The 14,470-nt window shown below is 40.0% G+C and overlaps 1 protein-coding gene across 1 annotated transcript; it reads left to right on the forward strand.

Moving 5' to 3' along the window:
* Positions 1 to 2,177: 2,177 nt before the first annotated feature.
* LOC108437141 (baculoviral IAP repeat-containing protein 5-like) lies at positions 2,178 to 12,629 on the forward strand. The gene is made up of 4 exons (XM_017714042.1): positions 2,178 to 2,396; positions 5,286 to 5,395; positions 5,498 to 5,615; positions 11,904 to 12,629. The coding sequence occupies exons 1-4, from the start codon at positions 2,289 to 2,291 to the stop codon at positions 11,991 to 11,993; spliced, it is 426 nt and encodes a 141-aa protein (XP_017569531.1). The 5' UTR covers positions 2,178 to 2,288; the 3' UTR covers positions 11,994 to 12,629.
* Positions 12,630 to 14,470: the final 1,841 nt, after the last annotated feature.

Genomic DNA, 14,470 nt, shown 5'->3' on the forward strand with positions numbered 1-14,470 from the left:
CAAGGTGATCTAATAGCACAGCTCTCAACCCTGAAAAATACAGACTTATTCAGTTCTCTTTATGACCATAGGGAGGCGCAGTGAGCTTGATAAAAGTGCATTAGATCTGTAGTTGCTTATGTGAACTACTTCTCATTGTCCAGAACCTAGACAGTGCAGTCTATCGCCTGGAATAAATACATAAATAAATAAAATAATTAATAATAATGGAGCAACATCTGCTCTTCGATAAATACACATTCTAGTGGAAATTATTATTAGTAGTAGCAGTAGTAGTAGTAGTAGTTGTAGCAGTAATAGTAGTAGTAGTAGTAGTAATAGTAGCAGTAATAGTAGTAGTAGTAGTAGCAGTAATAGTAGTAGCAGTAATAGTAGCAGTAATAGTAGTAGTAGCAGTAATAGTAGTAGTAGTAATAGTAATAATAATAGTAGTAGTAATAGTAGTAGCAGTAATAGTAGTAGTAGTAATAGTAGTAGTAATAGCAGTAATAGTAGTAGTAGCAGTAATAGTAGCAGTAATAGTAGTAGTAGTAGTAGCAGTAATAGTAGTAGTAGCAGTAATAGTAGTAGCAGTAATAGTAGTAGTAGTAATAGTAATAATAATAATAGTAGTAGTAGTAGCAGTAATAGTAGTAGTAGTAGTAGTAGCAGTAATAGTAGTAGTAGTAATAGTAGTAGTAATAGCAGTAATAGTAGTAGTAGCAGTAATAGTAGCAGTAATAGTAGTAGTAGTAGTAGCAGTAATAGTAGTAGTAGTAATAGTAATAATAATAATAGTAGTAGTAATAGTAGTAATAGTAGTAGCAGTAATAGTAATAATAATAATAGTAGTAGTAGTAGTAGTAATAGTAATAATAATAATAGTAGCAGTAATAGTAGTAGTAGTAGCAGTAATAGTAGTAGTAATAGTAATAATAATAATAATAATAATAATAATAGTAGCAGTAATAGTAGTAGTAGTAGTAGCAGTAATAGTAGTAGTAGTAATAGTAATAATAATAATAATAATAATAATAATAGTAGCAGTAATAGTAGTAGTAGTAGTAGCAGTAATAGTAGTAGTAGTAATAGTAATAATAATAATAATAATAGTAGCAGTAATAGTAGTAGTAGTAGTAGCAGTAATAGTAGCAGTAATAGTAGTAGTAGTAGTAGCAGTAATAGTAGTAGTAGTAATAGTAATAATAATAATAGTAGTAGTAATAGTAGTAATAGTAGTAGCAGTAATAGTAATAATAATAATAGTAGTAGTAGTAGTAATAGTAATAATAATAGTAGCAGTATAGTAGTAGTAGTAGCAGTAATAGTAGTAGTAGTAATAGTAATAATAATAATAATAATAGTAGCAGTAATAGTAGTAGTAGTAGTAGCAGTAATAGTAGTAGTAGTAATAGTAATAATAATAATAATAATAGTAGTAGTAGCAGTAATAGTAGTAGTAGTAGTAGCAGTAATAGTAGTAGTAGTAATAGTAATAATAATAATAATAATAGTAGTAGTAGCAGTAATAGTAGTAATAGTAGTAGCAGTAATAGTAGTAGTAGTAATAATAATAGTAGCAGTAATAGTAGTAGTAGTAGTAGCAGTAATAGTAGTAGTAGTAATAGTAATAATAATAATAGTAGTAGTAATAGTAGTAGCAGTAATAGTAATAATAATAATAGTAATAGTAGTAGTAATAGTAATAATAATAATAGTAGCAGTAATAGTAGTAGTAGTAGTAGTAGCAGTAATAGTAGTAGTAGTAATAGTAATAATAATAATAGTAGTAGTAATAGTAGTAGCAGTAATAGTAATAATAATAATAGTAATAGTAGTAGTAATAGTAATAATAATAATAGTAGCAGTAATAGTAGTAATAGTAGTAGCAGTAATAGTAGTAGTAGTAATAGTAGTAGTAATAGTAATAATAATAATAGTAGCAGTAATAGTAGTAATAGTAGTAGCAGTAATAGTAGTAGTAGTAATAGTAGTAGTAATAGTAATAATAATAATAGTAGCAGTAATAGTAATAATAATAGTAGTAGTAATAGTATTAACTGGATTTTGGGCGAATACAGGATCTACTCCACCGCAGACATTTTTCTGAAATGGAGACATAGTTTACGTGATGACGCAAACAGCCTCCACCAATGAGAAGACGCGTCCGTCCGGCGGTCAGAATTCAAACGCGGCGCTAGCCCGTCAGAGCGAAACTAAGCCGCCGAGCTGCGGTTCGCTGTGTTTGTCTTTTCTCGGAGGCTGAGTGACTGAAACACGTTGAACAGCTTTCTTTTTTCCTCGGGAACATGGAGCTCATGAACGAAGACCATTTAAAAATGTATCTGTGCAGCAACCGTTTAGCCACATACTCCGGCTGGCCGTTTGACGAGGGCTGCGCCTGCACGGCCGAGACTGTGAGTAGCGACCGGCCGGGCTGACGCTCATATTCACACCGTCAACCGTTCGTGATTCAGAAAACCGGCGCCGCGTTTTTGATGTGACTGCTGTTTCTGCCTGTTTAGGTTGGGTTTTATTTTAGTAGCTGACCCGGTTATCGAGCTAATTAACTAGCCAGCGTTGACGTTGGAGCGTCATTTGTTGTTGTTGTTGTTGTTTGTTTGTTGTCGAGCAGTGGGAGTAGCCATCGCTAATAGCATCTGATCAGTTCACTGGTGCTTTTTAATTGTAAATAAAGTCACCAGCTGATTTTCTCAGCGAAGAGCCAGTTCATGTCAAACCAATCCAACCAACAGGCTTTGTTTACATCTCAGGGACTGAATTATTCAGATATTTTCCATATGGTTGTCATTCAAAACTGGGGGTAGCTAAACTGATTTAACCGAATCGAGCCTTCCACTGAAGATAAATTAAACTGGAGCTCCACGGGTTTTTCACAGCTTCCTCAGAGCTGAACGTTTGAGAGGTCTGGTGTGAAATGCTCCCTCGTAGAGAAACTGGTCAGAGTTGTTCATAGTGGCGGTGATGGGAACCAAACGTCTGAAGAGCTTAATGCCTCTAAAAGCACGCAGATTAATTACAGCTCCATTAAATCAGTGGATATGTGCTGCCAGATGCCTGAGACATTGTTTTATGATGGTTTTGTGATAAGGTTCTGGCTTAAAATCTGTTTGGATCCGTTTATTTTAACCCGTTCATGGTAGACGGGTACATGCAAGGCGTTGTAAATTTCAGATTTGTGACTTTTTTTTATCAGCATTATTTATAGAAACCCAGATGACGCATGCAGGTCCACTGGTGCTTTCTAATAGTAAATAAACACTATAAAATAAATAAACAAATAAACTGGCTTTGTTTACACTCAAGGACTGAATTATTCAGATATTTTGAAAATGGGTGGTATTTTGGGGCAGTCGTGGGCTGGAGGTCAGGGAACCAGCGTCATGACCGGAAGGTCGCCGGTTTGATCCCCAGAGCCGACAGCACATGACCGAGGTGTCCTTGAGCAAGACACCTAACCCCCGACTGCTCCCCGGGCGCTGCGGATTGGGCTGCCCACCGCTCCGGGCAAGTGTGCTCACTGCCCCCTAGTGTGTGTGTGTGTGTGTGTGTGTGCTCACTAGTGTGTATGTGGTGTTTCACTGCACGGATGGATTAAATGCGGAGGTGAAATTTCCCCATTGTGGGACTAATAAGGGTCTCTTAATCTTCCCCTTTAAAAACCTAGCACAGTCTCAAAACGTCGTGCGCCAGTTTGCTACAGGTTGAATGACGTGTCTAATCGAAACCGTGTGTGTCAAATCAAATCAAATTTATTTGTGGCGCTTTTTACAACGGATGTTGTCACATAGCAGCTTCACAGAATTCCAGAGAAGACAAAGTTTTAACATGAATGTAAAACCCCCCCCGGTGAGCAGGCCAGGGGCGACAGTGGCAAGGAGAACCTCCCTCAGAGCTGAGGAAGACACCTTGGAAGGAACCAAGCTCACCAGGGGGGACCCGTCCTCCTCTGGTCAGACTACCTATAGAGTTATTATACTACTAATATTAATAGCAGTAGTATTAGTAGATCTAATACCATCTGATGGGTGGGTATGTAAACCCCATCGTATTAAAAAGGCAGTGCACACAATGAGTTGTAATAGTCTTGTGTGGATACGGCCCCTACAGCTTGGTGTATGCAATAATAGAAGACATGTTTGTTGTAAACGCCTTACACTAAGTGTTTTTAATAAAACGCGTTAGGGCAGCAAGAATGACCCTCTTAGCTGTCATAGTTGCAGTGCTTGCGTAACACAGCAGATGTTCAGTGCACCACCGTTTAGATGTTTTGTTGGGGCTGAACGCGCCAGGATCGCTGATTTGATTGTATGTTAGGTCCGTATACAGTAAGTTTGATGTATCTGTGGATTGGACCGTGGCCAGAGTCGACGTGTTATTCTAACTGTGAGGATGTATATGTGTAAACATTATTTGGCTTAAACATTATATGGTCTTAGCCCGGAAAAGGATGGCATGCCCACTCCAGGTAAGGGGAAAGGACCTGCTCCAGGCGGAGGAGTTTAGGTATCGCGGGGTCTTGATCACGAGTGATGGGAAGAGGGACGGTGAGATCGGCCGCAGGCTGGAACAGGCGGCAGCAGTAATGCGGTCACTGTACCGGACTGTAGTGGTGAAGGGGGAGTTAAGCCATAAGGCGAAGCTCTCTGTTTACCGGTCGGTCTACATCCCGACCCTCACCTGTGGTCATGAGCTGTGGGTAATGACCGAAAGAGCGAGATCGCGAATACAAGCGGCGGAAATGAGCTTTCTTCGCAGGGTGGCTCGATAGGGTGAGGAGCTCGGAGTAGAGCCGTTACTCCTCCGCATTGAGAGGAGCCAGCTGAGGTGGTGGTGATCCGGATGCCCCCTGGACGCCTCCCGGTGGGGGTGTACCAGGCACGGTACAAGTCAAGTTGCGTGGGATAGGGTCATTTGGGATTCCCAGCTCTCTCAACTGCTACCGCCAACCGATCTGGACTAAGTGGTTAACGATGATGATGATGATGATTATTTGGCTACTTTTTAAAATTGCACCCACTTTATGTCCATACCTGTTGTTCCTTTTCAGGTCCCTTTTCTCTAGTTACAGGATGTAGTTCAGTCTGTATGTTTTTATATATATAATTTGTTAGGGTGCGTACATTGTTTTATATTTATATATATATATGTGTATATATATATATATATATATATATATATATATATATATATATATATATATATATATATATATATATATATATATATATGTTTAGAAGCAAGCTACCAAAATCCTTCTTTCTTTTTCACACTGTGACTTGCAGATGGCCAAGGCTGGTTTTATCCACACTCCCACCGACAACAGTCCAGATGTCGTCCAGTGCTTCTTCTGCTACAAAGAGCTAGAGGGCTGGGAGCCTGAGGATGATCCTGTGTAAGTGCTCAGTTTATGCAAGTGTCAGTAACATCAAGTGGATCGAAACAAGATGAGACATGATCTTTCTTAAACTTTAACTGTTCCATCCTCTTCCTTCAGGAAAGAACACGTGTCTCACTCTCCGAAATGCCATTTCATTCTGCTCAAGCAAGCCGTGGAGGAGCTCACAGTTGAGGGGTTTCTGAAACTACAGAAAGAGAGGCAGAAATTTCTCATTGTGAGTAAGACGTATTTGGATAGTAGCTGTTGTGCTTATCTGGCTAGACTGTGCTGTGCATATAAGCTGTCCTCGCTCATACCTAGGCAGCTGAATATTGTCACCATCTGTTCTCATAATTGATGTTCTGTTTTTCTAGTTTTATCCATATGGTTGTCATTCAAAACTGGCACAAGGGGGCAGCTGTGCAGCTGTTTGTTGGCAGCATGAAAATGGCCTACTTTGTTTTTGATTTTGAGGACACTTCATGTCGATGAAGTGATTGTGGATTAGTTGCTCAGTTGCTGAAGCTTAAGCTTCAACTATGTGAGTTAAATCACAATAGGCTTAAATTACTGGTTGAAGTGGTGGCGTTTTGTTCTACAGCCTCATATCTATAGCTTTATATACATCATTTTTTAAACATGCAGATTTGTGAATAAATATAAAAATATACATATATATTTTTAGATTTTATCTGTATTTGATGAATATCTACACTCACCGGCCACTTTATTAGGTACAGTTGCTAGTAAAAGGTTGGACTCCCTTTTTCCTTCAGAACTGCCTTAATTATTCGTGGCAGACTTTCAACAAGGTGTTGGAAACGTTCCTCAGAGATTCTGGTTGGTTATTTGAGTTCCTGTTGCCTTTCTATCATCTGGAACCAGTCTGCCCATTCTCCTCTGACCTCTCACATCAACAAGGCATTTTCGTCCACACAACTGACCGCTCACTGGATATTTCCTCTTTTTCGGACCGTTCTCTGTAAACCCTAGAGATGGTTGTGTGTGAAAATCCCAGCAGATCAGCAGTTTCTGAAATACTCAGACCAGCCCGTCTGTGCCTAATAAAGTGGCCGGTGAGTGTATAATTAAGATTGTTTGGCTGCCAGAGCATCTAGAGTGATGCAGGCAAGTTTCTCTTGGACTGTAAATATGAAAGACTCATAGACTTTTGTCTTTTTATAATCTAAACGCAAGACAATCTACCAAGAATCACGAAGCTCATTTTCAGTGCCTTTCTTTGTCCAGACTCGCACAATTTTCAGCTCATGTATCTTTTTTTTTCCTTTATCCACAGAACAGATTATTACATAATCACTTAAATGCAGTTATTATATATATATATATATATATAAGTTGTTCTAACCCTTTATAAGCTTTCACAAAATGCTTATGTCACAACAATGTGAATTGGCATTTTCATCTGAGCTGAAGCAAAATCATCCAAATAAAAGAGCACAAAATGCATTTATTGCGACGTGATGTGGGTGTTGCATAAACACTACATGGTCTAACACCAGCAATACATTGATGCTTTTACCCCTTTAGAGGACAGAAGGCAGTAATGTTTTGTTTGTGTTAGTTGGGAGATTGTGTGTATCGACAGCTGTGAAGTAAGATGGCAAATCAGGGAATTTGAAGACCTTGTACTTATTAATAGCTGCATACAATGAACAAAAAAGCCAGATGGTTGATCAGTTATTTATACAGCAGTTCATCATCAGCTAAAAACATGTGACTGAGACAGGCCTGCTTTCTGTTCTTGGTGCAGATAAGAAGTTAATGTAGCTTCTGTGTTTCACTTACTTTTTTCTCTGAACAGTGAATGATGCTTTTACCTCTGTGCTCTGCAGACGGTGATTTTCTTTTTCTGTTTTGGGGTTTTTCTTCAAAGCTTGTAATGATTTTTCAGACAAGTGTCTGCAGTCCTCTGAGCTACCTAGTTGGCACAAATTACCCCATTAGCTTCTGTTTTTTTTCATGAAATTCTATACTGTTGACCAGTTGCTCTAAAGTAATTATCAAAATGCCTTTTTCCATCATGGTCTGTTCTCAAATTTTTGGCGTAGTTTATGCTTTTTATCTTAAAACACAACTGAAAAAGCCAAATCTAGCCAGTCTTATTTCCAGCTGTAGTTGTGGTTTCACAATAGTTAAACAGTACCCATATTTTTTTATTTATTTCTAATTGGAATAAATTTCTCTTCTCCCTTTACTAATTTACTTCATCCCTACCAACCTGTACGTGTTTTTTTGCGAAGCAGGTGCCGGTGCAATTTGTCACTCTAAACTATGCAAAAAGCTGATGACGTATGTGAGTTCAGTTGTGTGTGTGCATCCTCAAACCTAGCAACAAGAGGCAGCAGCGTCCAGCCTTCCATAAACACTAAAGAAGAGAGTTTGACCGGTCATGGCACTGGGTTCATTCCCAAATATCAAACAGGGATGCCAAATGCATAATATCAGTCATTTCAAGAGCCCGCACATCGACAGCAACCCGAAATGGTTTTGTCCCTCTCGTTCATACTCCTCACTCTGTCTGTTTCCACGAGGGAGGATGATGCTTTTAAATCATTTGCACAGGTAAATGGGCTGGCATGGATGTGGAAAGTTGCTATTGTGAACTTAACACACAACTGCCCACCTTGGGAAAATATTTATCTTTTATAACGTTAACCTAACACTATGCAAGCTAACTTGTTTGTTCCCCAGACATTTAAGTTGGCAACGTAATATTTAGCAGATTGTTAAATGTGGCTTTTCACAGTAATATTTTCATAATTATTATTGCAACTGTTAGGACCGTTTGATGATGGTTTTAGGTTCTATGGTTCGACCTCAATACCAAAGCTGTGAACTTGGCAAGAAGCCCTCCGTCCTCCTGAGAGTCCAGCCGGATGGGGGAAACTCAAATGACCACAGAGACTAGGTCTGAACTTAGAAGGCTTTTCCCGTTTATTGATCAGAATAGCAGAGTTTATATACACACAAACGGCATGAGCATCGCGTGGTCAGACAATAGAGAGAGAGGACTGGATGAAATGGAGTTATAGTTAGGCAAGGGCCCCAAGGACGTTTATGACGTCTGGGTACATGGAGCCTACGCAACAGATAAGTGTTAGAACATCGCTGATCAGATATCGTGTCACTATGAGTTACAACTAACTGTATGAGCGCTCAAAAATGAGCTGAGGCCTCTGTGTGGCACAGGAACCCCATAGGTCATGATATTGTCGTGATCACTGGTTAGTGGTTGGTTAGTGTAGTGGGTAACATCTCTACCTTCTACACTGTAGACTGGGGTTCAATCCCCACCTTGGCAAACACCCTACACTATACCAATAAGGGTCCTTGGGCAAGACTCCTAACACCACCTTTGCCTACCTGTGTAAAATGATCAAATTGTAAGTCGTTCTGGATAAGAGCGTCAGCCAAATGCCGTAAATGTGATCAATTGTGCATTGATCAGTATGCACTGACATTAGGATCTAACGGTCCCCCCTTTGGTTCCAAAGGAATCATAGAGTCAGTGCATGCGATAAAGTACAGATCAAGCAACATCAGTGTACATAGCGGGATCAGCTGGAATTCGCATGAGAAGAGCGTAAACAAGAAAATAAACAAGGAGCACAAATGAACAGAATCAAAACCGCAACAACAGAACAACAGTAGGTGCAATTGGAGACAGGTAAGGAGTTAAAGACCCAAACAAATCATACCAACTACCCCACTCATAACGTCGTCCTTAACCATTGACCCAGCAACATCTTTCATCTTCTTTAAAGCCACAGTAACGTTACCTTCCGGAGCACACCTGTAACCGTAATGAGAGGAGCAGGTCGTGGATGGGGGCAAAAAGTGGTAGTGGTGAGGGAAATCTTTGAATAACTAAATGTGAATATATGGGAGTGAATGGGAAACGACCATGTGCAAAGGGTTCCTTATTTATTTTGAGCGTTATTATGCTGCGGCAATTATTTTTTACTGTTATGTTGGCAGGTGTTAGAAAATATTACATTGAAAGTAAAGAGCAACTATTTAACACAATGACTTCAGCATTCAAATACGGCATGAGTGCATTCCTGGTGCATGTTATTTACAGCGGAATTGCACCAAGCAAAGCTTTTGTTATCTGTGTGTGTCTGCACCCCCCTCAGCCTCCTTTAACACACATGACTTGGCTCACAAAATAATTAACTTAGAGTCAGGTGTATTGGAACAGGAGAGAAAACGATGTGCAGTGGTCTCCCCAGGACTGGAGTTGAGCACCGCTGAGTTAATCCATAGACTGTGTAGTGATGTTAAAATGACGAGCAGTGTGGTTAGAGCGACTAGAAACCACAGAATGTCATCCGAGTGGGAAAATCAGCACAGTGGTTAGAAGAGGACTTTGTTTCACAGACATTCAGGGTGGTTTGATGTTAAATGTGCCATGATAAATGAACTTGCAGCCTCAGACTTGTTCAGCGGTGGTGGTGGTGATGGAAACCAGACATCTGAACGTGCTTAATGACACTGAAAGCTACATGAAGGAAAGCCATCATGCAAAGGGATCCCAAATACCCAGGCTGAAACCTTGGCCATTGTTTTGGGATGGTTTTGAGAGAGGATTGTAGCCTAAAAAGCCTTATTTTGAAGTCAATTCATGATGGATAGGTAGAAAAAAAACCTCAACATGAACTTTTACCATTATTAACATTACATATAGGTGCGCAGATGTGTGTGTTCATTCATTGTTTTGGTTTGTAAATATCATGGCTATATATGTGTGTGGACTATCACCACTGCCTAAAAGACCAAATCTGTAAGTTTCTCTACAAAACACCATTTCACGCCAGAGCGCTTTGGATGACCTGGTTTACATCTCGGTGGTTAAATCATGAGGAACTTCTGTAAGGGGGCAGTCGTGGGCTGGAGGTTAGGGATCTGGCCCTGAGACCGGAAGGTTGCCGGTTCAATCCGACAGTCCATGACTGAAGTGTCCTTGAGCAAGACACCTAACCCCCAATTGCTCCCCGGGCGCCGTGGATAGGGCTGCCCACCGCTCCGGGCAAGTGTGCTCACTGCCCCCTAGTGTGTGTGTTCACTAGTGTGTATGTGGTGTTTCACTTGCATGGATGGGTTAAATGCGGAGATGGAATTTCCCCGGTTGTGGGATCAAAAACAGTATCACTTAAACTTAAAATCTGGGAGATTCCCGTTTAAAGTACTGCAGGTTTACAGGTTTGCAAAACGAAAATGTGACCATGATACAAGTTGGAACGGACAAAATATCAAAATCAGTAATCTTAATGATATGATCAATTATAAATCTGGCGATAGTAGAACATTTTCCCTCAGAAATATTGTCATACATGGAGTGTAACGTTTCATAACGATCGCTTGAACCACAGTTGTGCCATCACACATTCCATATAAGCTTAAAACCTTAGTTTTGTTTCCGACAGAGTTACAGGGTGGACCTTCTCTTATAGTCAGACAGAGATCCAGATGATTGAATACTTCAACCGGTCATTTGAAAGCTTTCTGCTCATAGAAACCTTTCCCTGAGTCACAGTTCTTAACAGAGGTGGCATATTAAGGAGACGGATGTTACCAAGGGACAGAAGTTGATGGGATGTGTTTTAAAAAATGATCACCCTGAATACCTCCAATCACATTCGCTCCAGGATTTGCCAGTGAAATACATTTGCAAATCCGTGTTCAAGCCTACTGGAATGTACTTAAACGATGCCATGCAGGGCACGGCTGTAAAGAGCCATACCGTTGTAAGTGATGACCACTCCATTGTCAGCGTCTAATCATCAGCTTTGAGCCTGCATTTCATTTTTACAGCAAGAACTCCAGCAGTTTCATCCCGTTTTCACTGGGTTTTAGGGCCCCCCTTTCAGCCACTTCTATGTCTCCCTCTGTAAGTCAGCATGAAGTGAAATTAGGTTTCATGGCACGTCTTTCAGTCTTTTGACTTGTGTTATGGGGTTATGAAAAATATGCTGTGGATCGCTCTTTCCCGAGAGCTTCTGCTTGCTGTGGGCTGAGATTGTAATTTCTACCTGTTACTATAATGTTCTTAGTGTTTAATTATATTTTCTTTTTGTTTTGGTTTTAGTTTTCCGTAACTTTTATTTTTGTGTTCGTTCTTTCTCTCTATTTATTTATTTATTTCCTCTCATTTTATTTTTAGTTTTTTTTTTATCATTACTTTTTTTTTTAATTTGTGATATTGTATTATTACCTTACTAATTAATCTATTTTTGATCTTAATTTCTTACCATTTAAATCTCAAGTTCTATTTTTATCTACTTTTATCTTTTATTCAGTTATTTTAAATTTTCTTTTCATTTAAAATGATTAAATGTAGTTATTATTTTTGTCATGTCAATCCCTGTTTTTGTAAATGCTCGGCTACATTGAAAACGAGGGTTGCCCTCAATGTACTTCCGAGTCAAAATAAAGGTTGATTGATTGATTGAGGTTTTTTTTTTTTCTCTCTGCTATCTCCGTTTCTGCTCTTCTTTTTCAGATGAAGAATTGCAACCAAGCTATTGAGAAATTTGAAGAGTCTGCGAAGTCGAGAAGACGTGATATTACCAAAATGGCCATGGAAGGATGAATGGAGTCTGGTGCATTTGTTCCTTATCTGCTTTGTCATCCAGGTCATGGATATAGCACGACGACGTTCCGGTTGGAATTTTGGTGTCAAGGAAGCTATGATCTTGCTTATTTCATTTTCACACCATCCCAAACATAGTCTTCATTTATAGGTGGAGTCATGGTACCAAAATTGGATGTTTTATTAAGAGTATTCTTTGAGGTCTCTGCTTCCAGATCTCTGTATCTGGTGTTGCCAGACGTCACCGTAGAGCTTGTACGCGATTGGAATCAAAACCGACCCCTTTCTTGGAGAAGTTCTAATGAGATGGCTGTTAGACGCCAAGAGCACTTTCTGCATGTACTAGTACTTTTCTCTGGCCTGCAGTGCACAGCGGTGCATGAAAGCCATCGTGACTCATCACATTGTTCATTTCTTCTAGAATGGGGTCTTTTTCGTTCCAGGAGCCGTAACAGTAGTTACTTTTTAGTGTAGCTTCTTTTAGAATGATCTTTATGCCCTCAAGCTAGCCCATAAGTGGATTTGCACTTCTTATTTGTCCAACATTTCTTCTACTGTTCCATGAAGGTTTTTTTTTTATTGTCATGTCTTCATATTCTTTGCCATATTTTACCTTAATAAATACTTAATACACGAGCTCAGTGTGTTTTATGGTCATGGTACCTTTTCAGTCAATTCAATGAAGCCCTTCATTTCCACAAACGGGAGTTTTGGCCCTTGAAATTGGAGCATGTATTTATGGGCAAGTTGAACACAGTACTGGACATAATGCTTTCATTACCTCCAGGGTTTTGATAACCCTTAAATATCTACATTTTGCTTGCCTATAGAATGAGCCCTTGCTCTGTCTAGATATTATGCCATTTTTTATTAAGACCTTGAGTGTCGGCTGTTACCAATCTGTTTATATATATAAAACAAAACCCACTGAAATGAGTAAGTGGTTGGCTGCTCAAACGCTCAACTACCCCACAAGAAGAAATGCAGAGCCAAGTTAAGAACTGCTGGAGATTGTTAGATGCCTGGTGATGCAGCAGCCATCTGTAGGCAGGAATCCAACAGAGCATAATTGGCCTTGTTCTCTCCGAGTCCTCCCTCTCCTCTTTACTCAACATGAAGCTGACCAGCACGTGTCTGTCTCCTGGGGAATAGGCAGTTTTCATTGTTCTCCAAGCAATATGAAATGTCCAGGGATGTTGCACAAGCAGCAGTCTGATAAGATGTGGTCGCTGGCTTTACATGCCATGGAGGGGTGTGTGTGTGTGTGTGTGTAATATATATACACACACACACACACACACTATTGCCAAAAGTATTCAGTCATTTGGCTTCACACGCACATGAAATTGAGTGACATCCCATTCTTAATCCATAGGGTTTAATATGATGTCGGCCCACCCTTTGCAGCTATAACAACTTCAACTCTTCTGGGAAGGCTTTCCACAAGGGTTAGGAGTGTGTTTATGGGAATTTTTGACCGTTCTTCCAGAAGCACGTTTGTGAGGTCAGACACTGATGTTGGATGAGAAGGCCTGGCTCACAGTCTCCGCTCTAATTCATCCCAAAGGTGTTCTATGGGGTTGAGGTCAGGACTCTGTGCAGGCCAGTCAAGTTCTTCCACACCAAACTGGCTCATCCGTGTCTTTATGGACCTGCTTTGTGCACTGGTGTGCAGTCATGTTGGAACAGGAAGCGGCCGTCCCCAAACTGTTCCCACAAAGTTGGAAGCATGAAATTGTCCAAAATCTCTTGGTGCTGAAGCTTTAAGAGTTCCTTTCACTGGAACTAAGGGGCCGAGCCCAACTCCTGAAAAACACCCCCACACCATGATCCTCCACTCCGCTGAGTTGCTGTTGTTCCCAATCGCTTCCACTTTGTTATAATCCCACTGACAGTGGACTGTGGAATATTTAGTAGTGAGGAAATTTCACGACTGGACTTGTTGCACAGGTGGCGTCCGATCACGGTACCACGCTGGAATTCTCTGAGCTCCTGAGAGCGACCCATTCTTTCACTAATGTCTGTAGAAGCAGTCTGCAGGCCTAGGGGCTCGGCTTTATACACCTGTGGCCATGGAAGTGACTGGAACACCTGGATTCAATGATTTTGGATTGGATTGGAGATATATATATATATATATATATATATATATATATATATATATATATATATATATATATATATATATATATATATAATCTCACACACACACAGTTTTCCTGACCCATAGAGTTGATAACATACTGCCCACCCCTACCTACACGTGTGTATCTGTATTTGTGGATCACGTCACTATAATTATATCTTGTTTTGTGGCAGTTTTTAATCCTGCTTTGATTTTTTTTGTAACACTGCTTTTATAGTGATTTATTCTCTCCCCCTGCGGAAGACCACCAAGGTTCCCACATTTAACACGCACTACCGCGCCGTCAGATTGGCGAACGCTTTGAAACGAGTCATTTAACACGGCCAGTAAA

Source organism: Pygocentrus nattereri, chromosome 14 (assembly GCF_015220715.1).
Source record: "Pygocentrus nattereri isolate fPygNat1 chromosome 14, fPygNat1.pri, whole genome shotgun sequence".
Taxonomy (NCBI): Eukaryota; Metazoa; Chordata; class Actinopteri; order Characiformes; family Serrasalmidae; genus Pygocentrus; species Pygocentrus nattereri.

What these genes read in the sequence shown, in the direction of transcription:
- LOC108437141 (XM_017714042.1), top strand. Translation starts at nt 2,289, where the DNA reads ATGGAGCTCATGAACGAAGACCATTTAAAAATGTATCTGTGCAGCAAC. An exon ending in GAGCCTGAGGATGATCCTGT is followed by an intron (nt 5,396 to 5,497) that starts GTAAGTGCTCAG and finishes CTCTTCCTTCAG; the next exon opens with GAAAGAACACGTGTCTCACT. An exon ending in AGAGGCAGAAATTTCTCATT is followed by an intron (nt 5,616 to 11,903) that starts GTGAGTAAGACG and finishes CTTCTTTTTCAG; the next exon opens with ATGAAGAATTGCAACCAAGC.